Consider the following 15,782-nt stretch of genomic DNA (forward strand, 5'->3'; position numbering starts at 1 on the left):
GAGGACCGGCAGCTGGGGGCTGGCACCGAAGAAACCCGCTCCCACTAACCCGTGCGGTGCCACCCACAGCTGCCTGCAGGAGCAAAGGCAGCGCCCCCAGACCAGAGTCGCCTGCCTCCCTGTCACAGACCCAGGACGGGGAGTGACCAGGAATGAGTCAACAAGAGGAAGTGAGCCAAAGCAGACCCCCTCCACCGAGAGCACAGGTACGAGCATTACAAGACATGGCACAGAGGACAGGGCTGCAGGTTAATTTTTAGAGGAGCCTGCAGGGCGCCTGGGTGGTGCCATCGGTTGAGCGTCGGCCTCTCGATTTGGCTCAGGTCATGATCTCGGGGTCGTGAGATCGTCAGGCTCTGCACTCAATGGGGAATCTGCTTAAGGTTCTCTCTCCCTCTGCCCCTCCCCCCCATTCACTCTCTTAAAAACAAACAAAAAACACAAAAACAAAACCCAGATGAGCCTGCAATGAAAAAGCACAAGAGAGATTTCAAAACAAAGTGAATGTCTGGTAATAAAAAACAGAATTACGGAAACCAAAAATTCAGCAGGCGGAGAGGATAAACAGCACCTCGTACGAAGCTGCAAAACAAAGCAGTACTGGAAAAGAAGTCTGAAAACCAGAAAGGACGGAGCACAGGTGGAAACGTGGGATCATAAGGGGTATGCAGGAGGAGGAGATCCTGAACGAGAATGAGGAGGGCAGAGAAGGGTCCAGAAGAGATGGGAACCATGAACGCACTGATGAACACAGACAACAAATCCCAGCAGGTCACAGGCTGGAGCATCAGAGGGAAGCTGCAGAGCGCCAAGCTAGGGCTGAGGGGGGCAACCCCACAGCCGAACCAGGAGCAGCAGCCCCACCAGACAGGGCTCCCGCTCCAGCAATATCAGCACCCAAGAGCACGGGCAGGTAAGTGAAAACGCATCTGCCGTCCCCAAGAAGCCCACGTGTGACCACGCAGGGGAGCAGGACACAGCCTCCCCACCCTCGACGGCTCCAAAGTTGGGTGCACGCGACACTGTTTCTGGGTTCAGTGAAGAGCAGGTAAAAGGAATGTGTGGCCACCACATCAGCAGAATGGACACGAGAAAACAAACACATACAACAGACCAAACTTATCCAGAAAATGACAGCACAAAGAGGAGAAAAGAAAAGTGGGCAAAGAGGGTGAAGCAGCAGCTAGCAGGTGAAGTCCAAACGTGCCGCTGAGCCCGGTGCACACAAGAGAACCAGGCTGTTCCGTGCTGTGTGTGGTGGGACACCGTCCACACAGGAGCTCGCCACAACATTCCTGGTAGCTCTGTGCTTCAATTTTCCTAAATAAAAAGTCCTGCCACTGAGCTTCCCACTAGGAACGCCAGCCCACTCTCATGAGAGTAACACCGTCTTTGGGCGTCCTGCCCTGCAAACCCAAGGCCAGCGGAAGGAGCGCACCCTTGACCCCACTTTGACCCCCAAAGCAGAGAAAAAACCAGCACCGCAAGGAGACAGCTGCAGTCCCAGAGCGTGCCTCTCAGCCTCTGGCTGCCCCGCACTTGTGCCCCCTCGAACCTCCCACACCGCCCCAGCCCTGGGCCAGATGCCACCCACCACCGTGGGCTTGGGAAGAGACCTCCTCACCGTGGACTCGGTCAAGCCGCCCACGGACACGGCCAGCCCCAGTAGGACGTGGTAGCGGTAGGCGGGCAGCCCCAGGAGCTGGGTGATGCGAGGGAAGGCCTGGGACGGTGCATTCCAGTTCATGGAGGCCATGTCGGATCTGCAGAGAGTGAGTCAACAAGCTGGAGTGGGGGCCCGCGCCCACTGGGGGTCGGGGACCCTGGCCTCCCGTACCTGGGAAAGAGCTTTTCCAGCTCTCCTCGGTGGGGCACGTGAGGGACAGGGGAGCCGTCAGAGTGCAGCAGCGTCATGAAAACGCGGGCGGCGTGTGCACGGACCCGGTCAATCTTCTCACTCGCCTGCTGGGCCACACAACACATGACCTGCTGACAGCTACAAACCAAGAGCGAGGCCGTTAGCCCAGCTTGAACCCAGGGCCCCAGCCAGAGTGGCCCTGCGAGCACAGCAGCCACCCCAGCTGCTGCAGGGGGATGGGATGCTGCCACAGTGGACCTGACACCTCAGAGGCCTGAGCACCAGGTCTTGGGTGGAAGAGGTGCAGATGGGTGGGGTCAGGTGGGTGACAGGGGAGAAGGGGACACAGGAAGGGACTGAAGGCGGGAGGGAGGGGAGAGAGACCCCGGCAGTGACAGCGGACTGGACACAGAGACCCTGGCCTTGACCCCAATGCTGGCGTCCTCCCGCAGACCAGGCCAGACCCCCACACAAGAGCTACTCACACACTGGCCTCGATCAGCTCTGGCTGCTCCCTCCCCAGCAGGAGCGTCAGGTCCATCAGACTGGTCATGGCGGCCTCACGGACCCTGTAGGGACAAGGAGGCGATGAAGAGCCCCAGGTGCCACGTGACCCCTCAGTCATACTCAGGAGGCTCAGACACCCTCAACCAGGGTGAGTTCCAGAGACTGACTGTCACTTTAGTAGGAAACGCCCACCGAACGCAGTACACGCAGCTAGCAAGAGCACTTTCTCCTGTGCTCCGTTAGCAAGGACACATGCCTGACGCCCGCAGGCAGATGCCAGGTCCCAAGGGCACACAAACAGCACTGATGTGCCCACAAACCCTCCAGATGCAGAACGGCCTGGTCCACAAAGCTTTCTCCTGGCAGAGAAACCGAGGGACAGAGGCTTGCTGAGAGCTCACGTCTGCCCCTGCTACCGTCCTTCTAGACCAGGACGTCGCTCTCCACCCTGACTCACTCCACAGTCGCTCACACTGAAGAAGACGAAGCTTCCACACCGTGAAAACCTGAGCCCGCACCAAGACTGGCCGACCCAGCGGGGACAGAGCTGGGCAGGAGGGACCACAGACCCGCCCCGCACCACCAAGGCTGGCAGGTCCCACGGGCCAGGGATCAGTCCTCCCACCGACAGACAGAGGCCCCAGCCCACAGGAGCCTGGCAGGTGAAGTACTGAGCACGGGTGTGGGGGTGCTGGAGGCACCAGACAGACACGGGCCAGGGTTCATGGGAGCAAGGGAGCCTGTCCCCAGGGCATGGCCACCAACCAGATGCTGCTGAAGACCCGACACATAGTATGCCTGTGCATCTGCAGGCACCAGGGCCACGCAGGGCGTGGCAGACAGGAGGGCCATGTGGCCCCGGCGCCCCGTGTCTACAGCACTCACGGGAGAGGTGGTAGAGGACAACCCAAGCCTGCACATGCCCTCGGGGCCTCCCCAGCTCCTGACAGGACAGACACGGGCCAGGGTCCCAAATGCCAGGTGCTGGCAGCAGGGAGGCCCCTCGGGCAGGGCTGTGGGTACAGGTGGCACATAGCCCGACCCCACACCGAAAGCATCGGGTGGCCTGCACCCACACCGCAGGCCTGCCCTTCGTGCTCCCTGCAAGGACGTGCACACCCAGAGCCTCCACAATTCTGAATGTACAGTTTCTGGATTTAGCGCTACAAGGAATGGTTTTAAAAAAAAAAAAAAAAAAAAAAGACCAAGTGTTAAAATGCTAGGAAAGGACAGAAGCAGACACGGGGCTCCCACACATCCCGGAACAAATAGGCAGAGTCTTTAAACAACTGTGAGGAACATGCAGACGGAAAACAGGTGCAAAAATAAGTAACTGGAGACCTTCCACAGAGAGTGAGGTTCTCTGAAAAAGGACCGAGCATCACCGGGCTCCCACCCTGTGCTGCGTAGGCAGGCCTCTGGGAGGAGCGGTGGCACCGGCACCCCTGTGCACGGCGCTGCCCGAGCTTCCTCCTCACAGGGCTCAGCGTCTGCGCTGCTGAGGGACCCGAGACCCACCGTCCTTCTGGCTTGAACTGTAAGAGTCAGGACAACCAGGGCCCCCAAGAGCACAGGAGCCCCCTCGCAGGGGTGCACCCCACAGGGGGACCCCACGCCCGCATAGGAGGGCTGCCCACCCAACAGAACGTGGGGGGCCGCTCACATCAGGCGAGGCGGAGACGGCAGCTCTGTACTGAACCCAAGCCCACTGGCCACTGGAAAGCCACCGGCACCCTCCGGAGGAATGAGGGAACCCGTCTCCACAACAAACCTCCAGTAGCCAGGATCCGCTCCAGAACCGCATGCCCCACAAAGAACCAGGAAGAACGACCCGCTCTCCAGGGCACACGACTGAGCCCAGGCTGGGGTTCAACCGTCATCACTGACACAGACCCCGATGGGTGCAGCCCCCTTAGCCTGCATCCCGTGGGGACAGGGAAGCGCAGGGGTTGGGGCTGTGCTGTTGCAGGGCCACCAGGCAGCTGTCAGGGCGGATGCCCCAGGGACTCAGGGACACTCCTCGAGGGCCCCCCACGCTCCCACCAATGAGCCCTGTCCGTGTCTACAAGGACACGCCAAGGCCATCAGGGCCCCACGCGCCCGTGTCCCCAGCACCATGTGGGACTGAGCAGAAGGGAAGGAAAGCAAGCCAGTGAGGTGAGGGAACATCCTGATGGAGGAAAAGGTGCAAAGCCAGCGGACACAGAAAGTGGGAAAAGCCCCAGACGGGAACTGTAATGGAGCGACACCATGAAATTAGAACTTTCTCAGGCGACCTTGATGGCAGCGTAGAGGTAACCCAGGGAAGAGACAGTGAACTTGAACGTAAATTAGAATTTACACAACTGAAGAAAAAAAAACTGGAAGAAAAAAAAAAGGGAGTAGAGCCCCAGGGTTTGCAGGAAGGGGCGGCCCCACAGGGGACGGGGCACGGGAGGTCCAAGATGGGGGTGGGGCAGAGGAGATTTAAAGAAACGTGGCCAAAAACTTGCCACATATGGAAAACCATGCGCATTTCTTTCTTCTCTCTTTTGAGGCGTCACGTGAAGCTCAGCTCTGTTTCCGCTGTAATAACGATTCCGCTCAAGGTCAGTGACGCCGTACCCCACGCAGCCTCTTGGCACAACGCCCATCACAGCATGTACAGAACGAGAGACAGAAGTCATGAGAGCAGCTCTCAGTTCCTCCAATAAAAGGGTAACTTGGTCTGCTATTTACAGTCAACTGAAACGTTGTAAAGATGATAGCTGCCGACGCAGAACAAAAAAATGACACACCTCGAGCCGCGGGAACAGCCTCCTCGCGGCTCAGGCTATAACGAATTGTCAGGGCGTCCTCGCGAGAACAGTCAAGCCGAGGTTGCTCCCAAGACTGAGATCTGGCCACCTGGTTTCCCGTCACAGGGGCCACAGTTCACTGTGCAGCTGAATCTCCAGAGAAGTACCCTTTCCTCCTCCTCCAAAGTGGTCTGACCCCCTTCTTGCCCTAAGCGCCCAAACTGGGGCCTTTGTCTGCTTGAACTCTCTCAAAAGAACTGGAAAGCCAACCGCGGGGGCTGGGACGAGGGAGTGACAAGTGTGTGTGTTGTAGAATTTAGTATATTTGAGAGAAGAGTCGAACGCAACCATGAGCCAGGCCTGAGGACACTCTGCTGTCCCGAGAATACAGGCCCAGGAAGGACAGTGCAGCTCAAGGACCATGAGCAAGAGACCGCCTGCCACCTTACCACGCGCCCACGTCCCCACGGCTGTCGGTAGTGTAGTCGCGCAGACAGCCCAGCAGCGTGCGATAAATCTGGGAGACGTTCTCTTCACACACAACCTCGTCTGGAGCGCCTCCTGCTCTCACGCCAACCGTCTGGCAAACCCTGAAATTATTAAAAATGCGTGAAATATGGCAAGTGTCTGTGAACCCCATCTTTCCCACCATCTTGGCCTGATGGGACATGCTGGAACAGGCCAACAACCTCAGGGACAGATTCAGAACTCCAGAGCTCCTTCCACGCGGACACATGCTGAATGACGCTTTTCCCCAAAATCACATTTCCTAGTGTCTGCAGCTTAAAAGGTGTGCGGGAGGCCACCTGTGCTGGCCCCTCCTGCCCTCCATCCTGGCAGAAAGGGGTGGTGTCGCCGCAGAGCAGAAGAGGGGCACGGGTGAGGGACAAAGCAAAGTGTGTCCTGGCGCGCATGCTGTGTGTGGTAGCACCACAGGCCGCTCCACACGGACTTCCAGACTTGAGCAAGGTTCACGCCGCAGTTCGCAAGGTGGGCTGCCATTCCTAAAGCAAAGAAGTCTAATATTCACTATAGCGACAATGAATAAACAGTGTCAATGAGCCTCTGAGTTGCAAATATTCTTTGACAACCCTCTGAAAAGAGAAGAAATGAGAAAATAAAAAGTGACACTTGCTTCAAAGTAGATTCATCATGTGAGACTGGGCTCTGGCCCACACCAACAGGGACCACCCTCAGTGGTCGCTGGCCCCTGGGAGAGCAAGGACTGGGGGAACAGCCGGGAGACCCACCTTGAGATAGCCTTCAAAGCATCCCGCCTGGACTCGGCAAAGCTCACATCCTCAGGACAAATGACTGTCACGGCGCCCAGGCCTGCCAACACCTGAAAGGCAGTAATGCGTCCTCAACAGAACGTGCACCTGGCAGGCCGCACGCCCTGCTGCAGCCCCCAGCTCATCTCCGCGGGGCATCCCCAACGCCAGCTACCCCCTTTCTGTCCTGTGGCCCAGAGCTGGAAACTGTGACAAATGATCAGCTGACCCTGGATATCAAGATCCACTACTTCTTGAAGGGCCATTTGGTCCTGAGAGTCGCATGTTCCAAACGGATAAGCCGCAGAGTTGAGTTTGAGGCGGTCTGTCCAGTGCCTCTGACCCCAAGATGTCCCGGGCAGGAGGAAGGGGACACGACACGGCTGTCTAAAGGCGAGTGTGTTTCCACAGAGGCAGCAACAGCTTCCCTCTGTCAGACTAGAACTCAGCCCAAGTCCCTCCTGTCACATGAGAGTGTTCACCGGGCCCCTTCAGGAGCACCCCGTTCCCTTCCTCACGGCCACACACCCGGACAGGTGTGGACCCGTGGTCTGAGCCCTCCCGAACCTTCCCCCACCGGGCTCACACACAGCGCCCGAACCCAACAGGGGGCCCTTTCCTCAGGGTGCAGGGCACTCACCTGCTGCAGCCTGCCTTTCAGGAGGAAGCGCGGGAGGGCGCCCAGGGCCAGCGAGAAGCCACAGCGAGCCATCTCCTCTGGGCTCTGCAGGTCAGCAAGATACTGCCGTATCAGCTCCTCTGAAAGGAAGCAACGAGAGGGCCACTGCCTTCCTTCCCGCACAGCATGCACTCTTTATGACATCTCAGAAATGCGTGAGTAGGCGGCGAGGGAAAGGCAGGAAGCGTGCCAGCTTCTGAAGCAGGTATGCCTTGAAATGGCTCCGATCAAAACGGATTTAAGAAGTTTTATAGGTGGTTTTGAGGTTTTCATAGGCGATTTTAATACATGATTTCACTCTTAGGAGAATAAATCCAGGAGGGGTTAAGAATGCATGAGGTGGTCCTATTCACCAGGAACACAAACGCATGATGGACACGATGCCCTCCCAGGGTGAGCACGAAGGGGCAGAAGCAGCCAGTCGGGCTGAGAGCACACTGCGCGCAGACCGATGCTCCCCGAGACGGGAAGGCCGTCGACAGGGATGAAACAGGGACAGGAACAGAGGGTGCAGGGCAGACTCAAGGGACAGTCTGGGCGGGAAGGGCAGTTGGGTTGCCAGGCTGTCCTCGACCCACACAGCTCGGGAGGGGCCGGGAGGCTGCACACGCCGACCTGTCTGACCATTGTGACTGATTCTTGTCCTTCCTGCTTGGACGTCAACAAAGCACCACCGTGGCGACACGTGCACAGAAACCTCAAGGGCCTACGTTAGGCCAGCGAACAAACATCAAACACCCGCGCGCACCCTGTCCGCAGCGCTGGCTGGGGTCTCTGCACGCCGCAGGTGACGCCGGAACACCGCTCACTGTTCCCACGTGCACAGTGACGCCACGTTCTCTTCTCAGGCAAAACTGAAACATGACCTTATCATCCCAATTTTTAAAAACAAACTAAATACAAAATGATACTACTACCTCTCTAGGTAACACTGCCTACGGTCAAGGGAAAAACGTTATAAATTTGGAAAGTCTGTCAGAAGATCACATTACAGGGGCGCCTGGGTGGCGCAGTCGTTAAGCGTCTGCCTTCGGCTCAGGGCGTGATCCTGGAGTTGTGGGATCGAGCCCCACATCAGGCTCCTCCGCTATGAGCCTGCTTCTTCCTCTCCCACTCCCCCTGCTTGTGTTCCCTCTCTCGCTGGCTGTCTCTATCTCTGTCGAATAAGTAAATAAATAAATCTTTACAAAAAAAAAAAAAAAAAGAAGAAGAAGATCACATTACAGGATATGTTCTTAGTTTTGAAAAAATCACAGAAAGTAGATTCAGACTATTGCACACATGATTTTTACCATTTAAAATCATTTAAAAGTGTTTCACATGCTTCTGAGGTGACTGTCAGGCAAGAGAACGCTGCAGGGCACCACAGTGGACGGACAAGAAGCTTCTCTGCGCAGGCCCATCACGGGTCGGCCGAACCACCACAAGGGGGTTCCGGAAAACCCAACTGAGGCAACACTGTGCAGCGAGGCTTCTGTGAACAGGGAAAGGGCAAAGTACACGCACATGCCGAGGATCCGCACCAGGAAACTGGCACGGTGAATAAGGAAACCCTAAAACCGCATTTTGCCGTAAGGTAAAAAGTCACTGAAGCAATCGGGAACAGGGATCGGGACATGCCAGCACAGCAGAGGCAGACCCTCTGAGCCGACGGAACCCAGGAAACAAGGACCAGAAAGAAGAGGAAGGGGCCAAGGAGCAACACCAAGGGAAACACAGGAACAAAATGGAACAGGAAACAGGAGGCTCCCTGGGAGGCCAGATAAGGAAGGCGCTCCATCCACGTACACTGGGAATCTCCAAAGCACAAAGTGGGGGAAGTTTACTTGAAAGCGTCATTCGGGCGAATGCTGCTGACATAAGCACGGGTTCGGCACAGTGAGCACCATGCCTGTTCTCGCCTTTTCGGGGGAATGCCAAGGCTCCAGAGAAGCACCTGTCTAGAGCTCAAAAGGGACGAACACCTCCGGCAGCTACACGAACCCGGCGGATCCGAGAGCATCACGTCCCTATGTCGCTCATCCCCCATCCCCATCCCTGCTCAACTCCCAGCTCGGGCCCCTCCCTCCCACACCCTGTCCACCTGCAGCAGGAGGCAACGCTCGGAAACCCAGACCCTGCACGCCCACTTCCTGATGGAAGCCCCTGCGGCCCACTCACCCTGCCTAGCGGGATCCGCCTCCCCGGTCTCCAGGGCGTAGTACTCGCTGCAGAGAGCAGCCAGGGCCAAGACGGCCGCTTCCTGCAACAAAGCGGGACATCAGTGCACTGTGCAGCCTCCCGGGCGCCTCAGCCTTCAGGCTGCTCTGCTGTCAGGCCCGTGATTAAGTGTGAGACAAACAGAAACTGAACCATATGCTCCTTTCCAGCGCTTCTGTTGACAGTCGTCAGATACGCTTATAACTTCAGTATTCTCTGCAGCTAACAATATGAATGGAAAATATAACTTCTTCCATTCGATGCAAATGTTTTCTAATAAAACAGTTAATAATAAAATGGGGCATTTTTTTCTTTCCCCACAGAATTAGTGAAGGGCAAAGTGTGTGTTGTACCCACAAAAGTAACATACAGCCTTCATTTAGAGGGGAGCTGCGGGGCCAGGGTCAGAGGAGGAGAGCGGGAACTGATGTGGCAGCAGCCGTGGGCCCCCAGGACCCCCCCCAGAACACCTCTACTGCCAAGAGGAAGAGCCTGAGCTCAAGGTGAGCCTCTCAGGGTCACACAGACAGGGAAGGGCAAATGCTGGATTCCTAAGTTCTTTCCACTACTTCCCCAAATTAGACAGAGCAGCCCTGGAGAGAGGTTCCGGAGGCTGCACAGGGAAGGCCACCGGCACGCGGCGGGGGGCCCACACAACGCAACATCACACCGACGTGTCACCTGTGCAAACTACCACAACCCTGCTGGTGTGGATCAATTATGGGAATGCTCTTAAAAGGAAATTCTGAGGCCTGACCATGAAACATTCAGATTCAACTAGTAAAACCGTACTTGGATTCTACAGAATGATAAAGTTCCTTTAAACAAAAACATACGCAGGAGGCTGGAGAATTAATCGTATGGGAAACCAACACGGACTCCTATTTCTCCACCCTCAGTACCAAAGCCCAACACATCCTGCCTGCACACCTCTGTCACAGCTCCGCTAGCCAGTCCCCCGTCCCAGGACAGGACAACAGCACATCGGCCAGCAGACACACTCGCTCAAGAGAGCCAGCACTCTCGGGCCAGGACCCTGGACCCCGGCTTCCACCCGCACCTAAGCATCACGGCAGAGTCTCCAACCCCACCATTCTGCAACTCAATAAATAATCACTATGGACATACAGATGTTCAGAAGTAAATTAATTAAACAAAAAACTGTCATATAAAATTTAATTATTCTGGTCATCATTGGCTGCATTAGTTTTCCTGAATATAAATTACATAGATAATACCATCTAGAATTCCAAATATAATTATGGCATTTATCAATGATCACATTCATGTATAAAAGGGACCCATAACACACACAGTCCTTTGAAACAAACACTAACAAAAAAAATAGATTAAGGTCACTTTTTTTAAAAATTTTATTTACTTACTTCAGAGAAAGAGAGAGAGAGAGAGCATGTTCATGAGAAGGGGACAGGGCAGAGGGACAGAGAAAGAATCTTGAGCAGACTCTGCACTGAGTGCAGAGCCCAACATGGGGCTCGATCCCAGGACCCTGAGATCATGACCTGAGCTGAAATCGAGAGTTGGATGCCCAACCAACTGAGCCCCCAGGCACCCCAAATGGTCCTTTCTAGACAGTGCAACAGCCAGAAGAATCTTGCTTACCATACCTTGATCTGTTGTCTAGAATGACTTGAAATAAGGTGGAGATTTCTCAACGTGTCATTTATCAGCCACTGCCAACCATCTGTCAAAGGAAAAAAAGACATTCATTTACCCAACTAAGAACATGTAGATGAAATTAAAAACAACAGATCTTCTACCTCTTAAAGTGGGTAACCTTTGAGATGAATCTGGAGAAAATCTAAGGTAAACATTACACAGGTTATACAAAAATCCAAGGGCCCTCTCCATTCAGAGAGAGAAAGCCTTCTTTTGGCTGCTGAAACGTTAAACGGTTACTGTGAGCAATTTTTGCTCTTTTAACACTGCAAGCTTCAGGGGGCCACTTCCAGAAGCACCTCTCTCACAATGCCCCTGGGCCCCCACCAATAAAAATCTAAACATCTAACTCAATGAGATCCCACACAGAGCAAAGAATGCTACATTTATCCAATTTCTTTTTTTCTTTTTGGTTTCCTGGTCCCAGAACTTCTGAGGCTGCAAAAGCAAAGAATAAAGTTGACCGGGGGATAAAGGTGACCCCAAGGCCCCTTTGTTACTGCCTCTCTGTGGCCATGTGCCATAGAAGGTGGAGGGCTCCAGGCCTGCAGAGGGGCCGGGCCACTGCTCCACAAGAGCTGGTCCTCACATATCCCGCCTGTACCCCAAGTCCTGCAGGACTGCACCATGCGTCTGCCGGGGCGAGGGATGGCCAAGACTGCCCGGCACTGGGGGCAGGTGCCACAGGCAGAGTGGCAGCCAGGAGCTCTGAGGAAGGAGCCTGACTTCTCATTAGACAAGGGACAGATTCTCTCTCTCTCTGAGGAGGACAGTGGGGGGTTGCTCATTATTTACAATGCGTTATCATCTACCCTAGCTGTTCATTTTTACTTTTTGATTTGAAATAGTTCTGGGAGGAAATGCTACAATGTGAGTCTACAATAAAGAAAAGCACTTACCAATTACGACATCACCTCTAAAAGGCATCTTGGAAAGGGACAAGTTTTCTATTAAAACGCACACTAGGAAGACAAAGGATAAATGTGGTGTCATTTCTCCAGAAGTGCCCATTGCAGCTCCCACCCTGCCTTGTCTGAGAGCTGAGTTGCTGGGACCAAGTCCCTCCCACCACTCTGGACACATCCGTGCTGGTCTCTGGCCAGCCCCTGAGCAGCCCCAGCACCTCCATAGCTGTGCAGGAGAACCTGCCCCACACCTGGCCCAGGTAGAGACAGCCCCAGGGCCACACGGAGCAACATAGCCCACAGCTACAGATGTGACCCCAACACGAATCCTCAGGGACGCATGTGCTAACAAGGTCACTGACACCTACAAGTGACCAGGAGCTGTGGCACCTGCCTGAGAAGAGGACCACAGAGAGGCAGCCACACAGGAGGAAAGGGGGTCTCCAAGGTCAGCGGAAGCAGTCCTGTCACAGGTGAGCACTCCCAGTCCACCTAGGTCAGGACCGGTGAGCACCCAGGAGTCCACTGAGGGGTGGGACAGGCGAGCACTGGCCGGGTGGTGGGGGGGGGGGGGGGTCTACTGAGGGCAGGTGAGCACCAGAGCATCCACTGAGGGGCCAAAATGAGGACAGATCAACAAACAAGAGAAAGTAATGCTATCATCCTTGACAGGACGGTTCCGGGACAAGTCATGGTGTTAAAATCTTGGGTAAATTCCTGACCTCTGTGAATAATTAGTGTCAGTTTTTTAAATAAAGAAACGATTACCACACCCATGGGCAGAAACTGGTCCAATATGATCAACAGGTTAAAGACACCACCCACCGCAGGGAAAACAACCCAAGTGTGGGATGGAATCCACGAGCTATGAGCGTCCATCTGGCGGCCCTCCTGCAGGCACTCTCCCACTGCACTGCCCGCCAGCCCTGCACAGGCCCAACCCTCCAGCAAGCTGTCCTGCACCCCAGCACGCCACACACCCCCAGCACAACCATGCTGGAGTCCTCTCCCCGATCGCCCACACAAGAGAGGGTGGCCCTGTACCCACCACGTCTGTCACACTGAACTGGACACAGCTTTAGTGGTTTTTTTCTTGATGGTACAAATACTGTATTTGCTGAAAAAAATTCAACACTACAGAAAAACATCAGAGAAAACACTGCCACTGGCCTTTTGGTGACCACCCCTGGGTGCCTGGCATGGCCACACCCACCCTCATGCTTCTACAGAAGCAGGAAGGAAAGGTGCCGCTTCCCCAAGGACACCCCCTTTCTAGGGTCTCTCTACTCCCCCCTTTTTGTCCCTAAGCTCTCACCCTGACCCCAGCAACTAGGCCTGAGCTGGAGTGTGACAGCAGTCAGGCAGCCTGGCTGGACGCAGGGCAAGCGCCTCCAGACCCTGGCACTGACAACAGCTCCCCCGAGTTCATGCTGTGCTGGGGTGCTTACTGCTGTCACGCGGGGACCCCAAGTAAGAGCACAGCCGTGCAGTCTGCACGCACCCGGGGTGCTGCGGACCAAAGGCGAGCTCCTGACTCCCGGTGCCCATGACCAGGAACGAGGTCCCGCCTCGCGCCAGCACAGACTCCAGCCACCACCCTGCTTTTCTCTCTAACAACGTAACCAACTTCTGGAGACCTCACGCCATTGTGAGCAGTCTGTGATACTCCGTGCTCTGGATGCAAAACAACTCATTCAGTATCTCTCCTGAAGGACTGAATGCTGCCTCCAGCTCCGTGTCACTGCACCGGCAGGGCCACACGTGCCTGTGGATGCAGACTGCCCATCTGCCCTTACACGGCTCTGTGTGCTGAGCCTCGGCACTGGCACCCAGGACGGTGGGCAAACTGGACAGCCTGTGACAGCACACGCTCTGGGGCTGGAGCCAGGGCTGCTGAGCTCTGACTGCAGCCAACCTGAGAGAGAACACCGTTGTTCTCTCTGGTTAAGGGAACCGGCATCCCCCTGCCTGCTGGGGGAGGCTGAACACCGGTCGGCAATGCAGAGGCTCTCTGGGTTTGTGCTCACACGGAATCTCCGTGTATCTGCTCTGGCAAGTTTAAGGGCTCTGTGCAGCCTGTAAACAATCACCTTTTCGTTCACCGCAGTACAAGGATTTCCTCTCTGTGTTGTGCCTACTGGTTTTATACATGGGTGTATTCCCCCACCCAAAAGTTTTCAATACTTATGTAGACAAACATACGACTTTCTACTGCTTGTTTCCTCTGTGGAACTACTGCTAATTCTGTTGGACGGCTATGTGCCAGAAGCCAAAAACAAAACAAAACAGAACCGTGGTCCTCACCAGTAGGAACTGTCGGAGCAAGTGTTACGAGGGGTGTCTGGATCTGCTTACGACGCAGGGCAGACAGACGAGCGGCAAACAACGAGACTTGCTGGAGCAGAAGCACAGATAGCACAGGGCTCCACAAGCTATTTTTCTGTGCTTTTGTGTAGATTTGAAATTTTCCAAATTAAGATTTTTAAGGACCGATGCTATCCTACAATGTCTCCTAAAATTTTTTTGAGGCTTTTTAAATTATATTTTTTGTATTTAAGTTTTTAGTTAATCAGAAATTTAGTTCTGAATATGTATGAGGTGGGGACATGATTTTATTTTCTTTCACACGGCCCTTCGTGACATCATTATTCCTCAATAAGCCACCTTCCACACCAACGTTGGAAGTACCTTCTGTGTTGTCACATATCAAACCTCATACGTGTCATTACATCAGCATCTATTTCGGGTCCTGTCTTCTGCTCTACCAGCCTGTTTGCCTGCTCCTAAGGAAACGCCACTCTGCTTTGGTTTTACAGGATGTTTTAAGGGCTGGAAAATGCAAGTCCTCAATATTTTATTTTTTTTAAAGATTTTGTTTGAGAGAGAGGGAGAGAGAGAGAAAGAAAGCACAAGCCGGGGGGAGGGACAGAGGGAGAGAGAGAAGTAGGCTCTCGCCAGCACCCCACTGAGCAGGGAGCTCCCCCACGGGGCTCCATCCCAGGACCCTGCGATCATGACCTGAGCCAAAGGCAGATGCTTCACCGACAGAGCCACCCAGGCGCCCCCAAGTCCTCAATATTTAAAAAATAATAATTTTCTTGGAGATTTGCCCTGCACATGAACTTTAAATGTATTCTATCAAGTTAAAAAAAACGGGGGGGGGGTGCCTATCTGGCTCAGTCGGAAGAGAGTGCAACTCTCAATCTCAGGGTTGTGAGTTCAAGCCCCATATTGGGTATAAAGATTATTTAAAAATAAAATCTTTAAAAAACAAAAAAACACAGGGCTTTATAACTCCCTGTGAGTTTACAACCATTTCAAAATAAAAAGTTAAAAAAATGTTACAGACTACGTCATTCCGATCAACTCACTGGCTAAGACAACATTTATAAAAAGCTGGACAAAAGTAAACTGTGTATGCTTAAGTCACTGGGGAGCTGCCAAGGAAACGGAGAGCCGCAAGCAGAGACTGGGGGCCACAGCCCTGAGCTGAGCCGCTTCTGCCAGAGCAGCTGTGGTGACTCGAGAAGGCAGGCACTGGAAAACCCAGGAAGACGGCCAGAGTGTCCAGAGCCCCTACGGGCCACTGGGACAGAACGTGGAGTCCAGAGCACCTGAGAGAAACCAGGAAACCCTCACCTGGGGGCCTTGAATCCAAAGGACCACATCCTAGACAAAACCAGATGCAGGTCAGCTGGCTCCAGCCAGCGCGGAACCTCTCAAGCCCTGACAGGGACGGAGGCGCCCCAGGCTGCTCGCACCCCCAGCCTCCAGCCAGAAGCTGAGGGAAAGACCCTCTTGGGGAAGAAACAGTGCTGAGCCTCAAAGTACTTCTCTAACTTTTCACACCCAGTGTCCATGCCTACACAAGCACAACCACGCCAGCTCTAGACAACGGCGCTACAC

At 54.5% G+C, this 15,782-nt stretch overlaps 1 protein-coding gene across 2 annotated transcripts in view; it reads right to left on the reverse strand.

Annotated features, from left to right (window-relative positions):
- Positions 1-15,782, reverse strand: part of TBCD (tubulin folding cofactor D) — a 159,810-nt gene that overhangs the window by 13,386 nt on the left and 130,642 nt on the right. For both annotated transcript variants that reach the window (XM_040639916.1, XM_040639915.1), the window contains exons 24-32: positions 11,871-11,933; positions 10,920-10,996; positions 9,253-9,334; positions 7,054-7,172; positions 6,393-6,484; positions 5,592-5,732; positions 2,344-2,427; positions 1,838-1,996; positions 1,625-1,763 (exon numbers count right to left, since the gene is read on the reverse strand). In XM_040639916.1, the coding sequence (XP_040495850.1) occupies positions 1,625-1,763; positions 1,838-1,996; positions 2,344-2,427; positions 5,592-5,732; positions 6,393-6,484; positions 7,054-7,172; positions 9,253-9,334; positions 10,920-10,996; positions 11,871-11,933 (956 nt within the window). The remainder of the gene's footprint in view (positions 1-1,624; positions 1,764-1,837; positions 1,997-2,343; positions 2,428-5,591; positions 5,733-6,392; positions 6,485-7,053; positions 7,173-9,252; positions 9,335-10,919; positions 10,997-11,870; positions 11,934-15,782) is intronic.

This window comes from Ursus maritimus, unplaced genomic scaffold (assembly GCF_017311325.1).
Source record: "Ursus maritimus isolate PB19 unplaced genomic scaffold, ASM1731132v1 scaffold_24, whole genome shotgun sequence".
Lineage (NCBI taxonomy): Eukaryota > Metazoa > Chordata > Mammalia > Carnivora > Ursidae > Ursus > Ursus maritimus.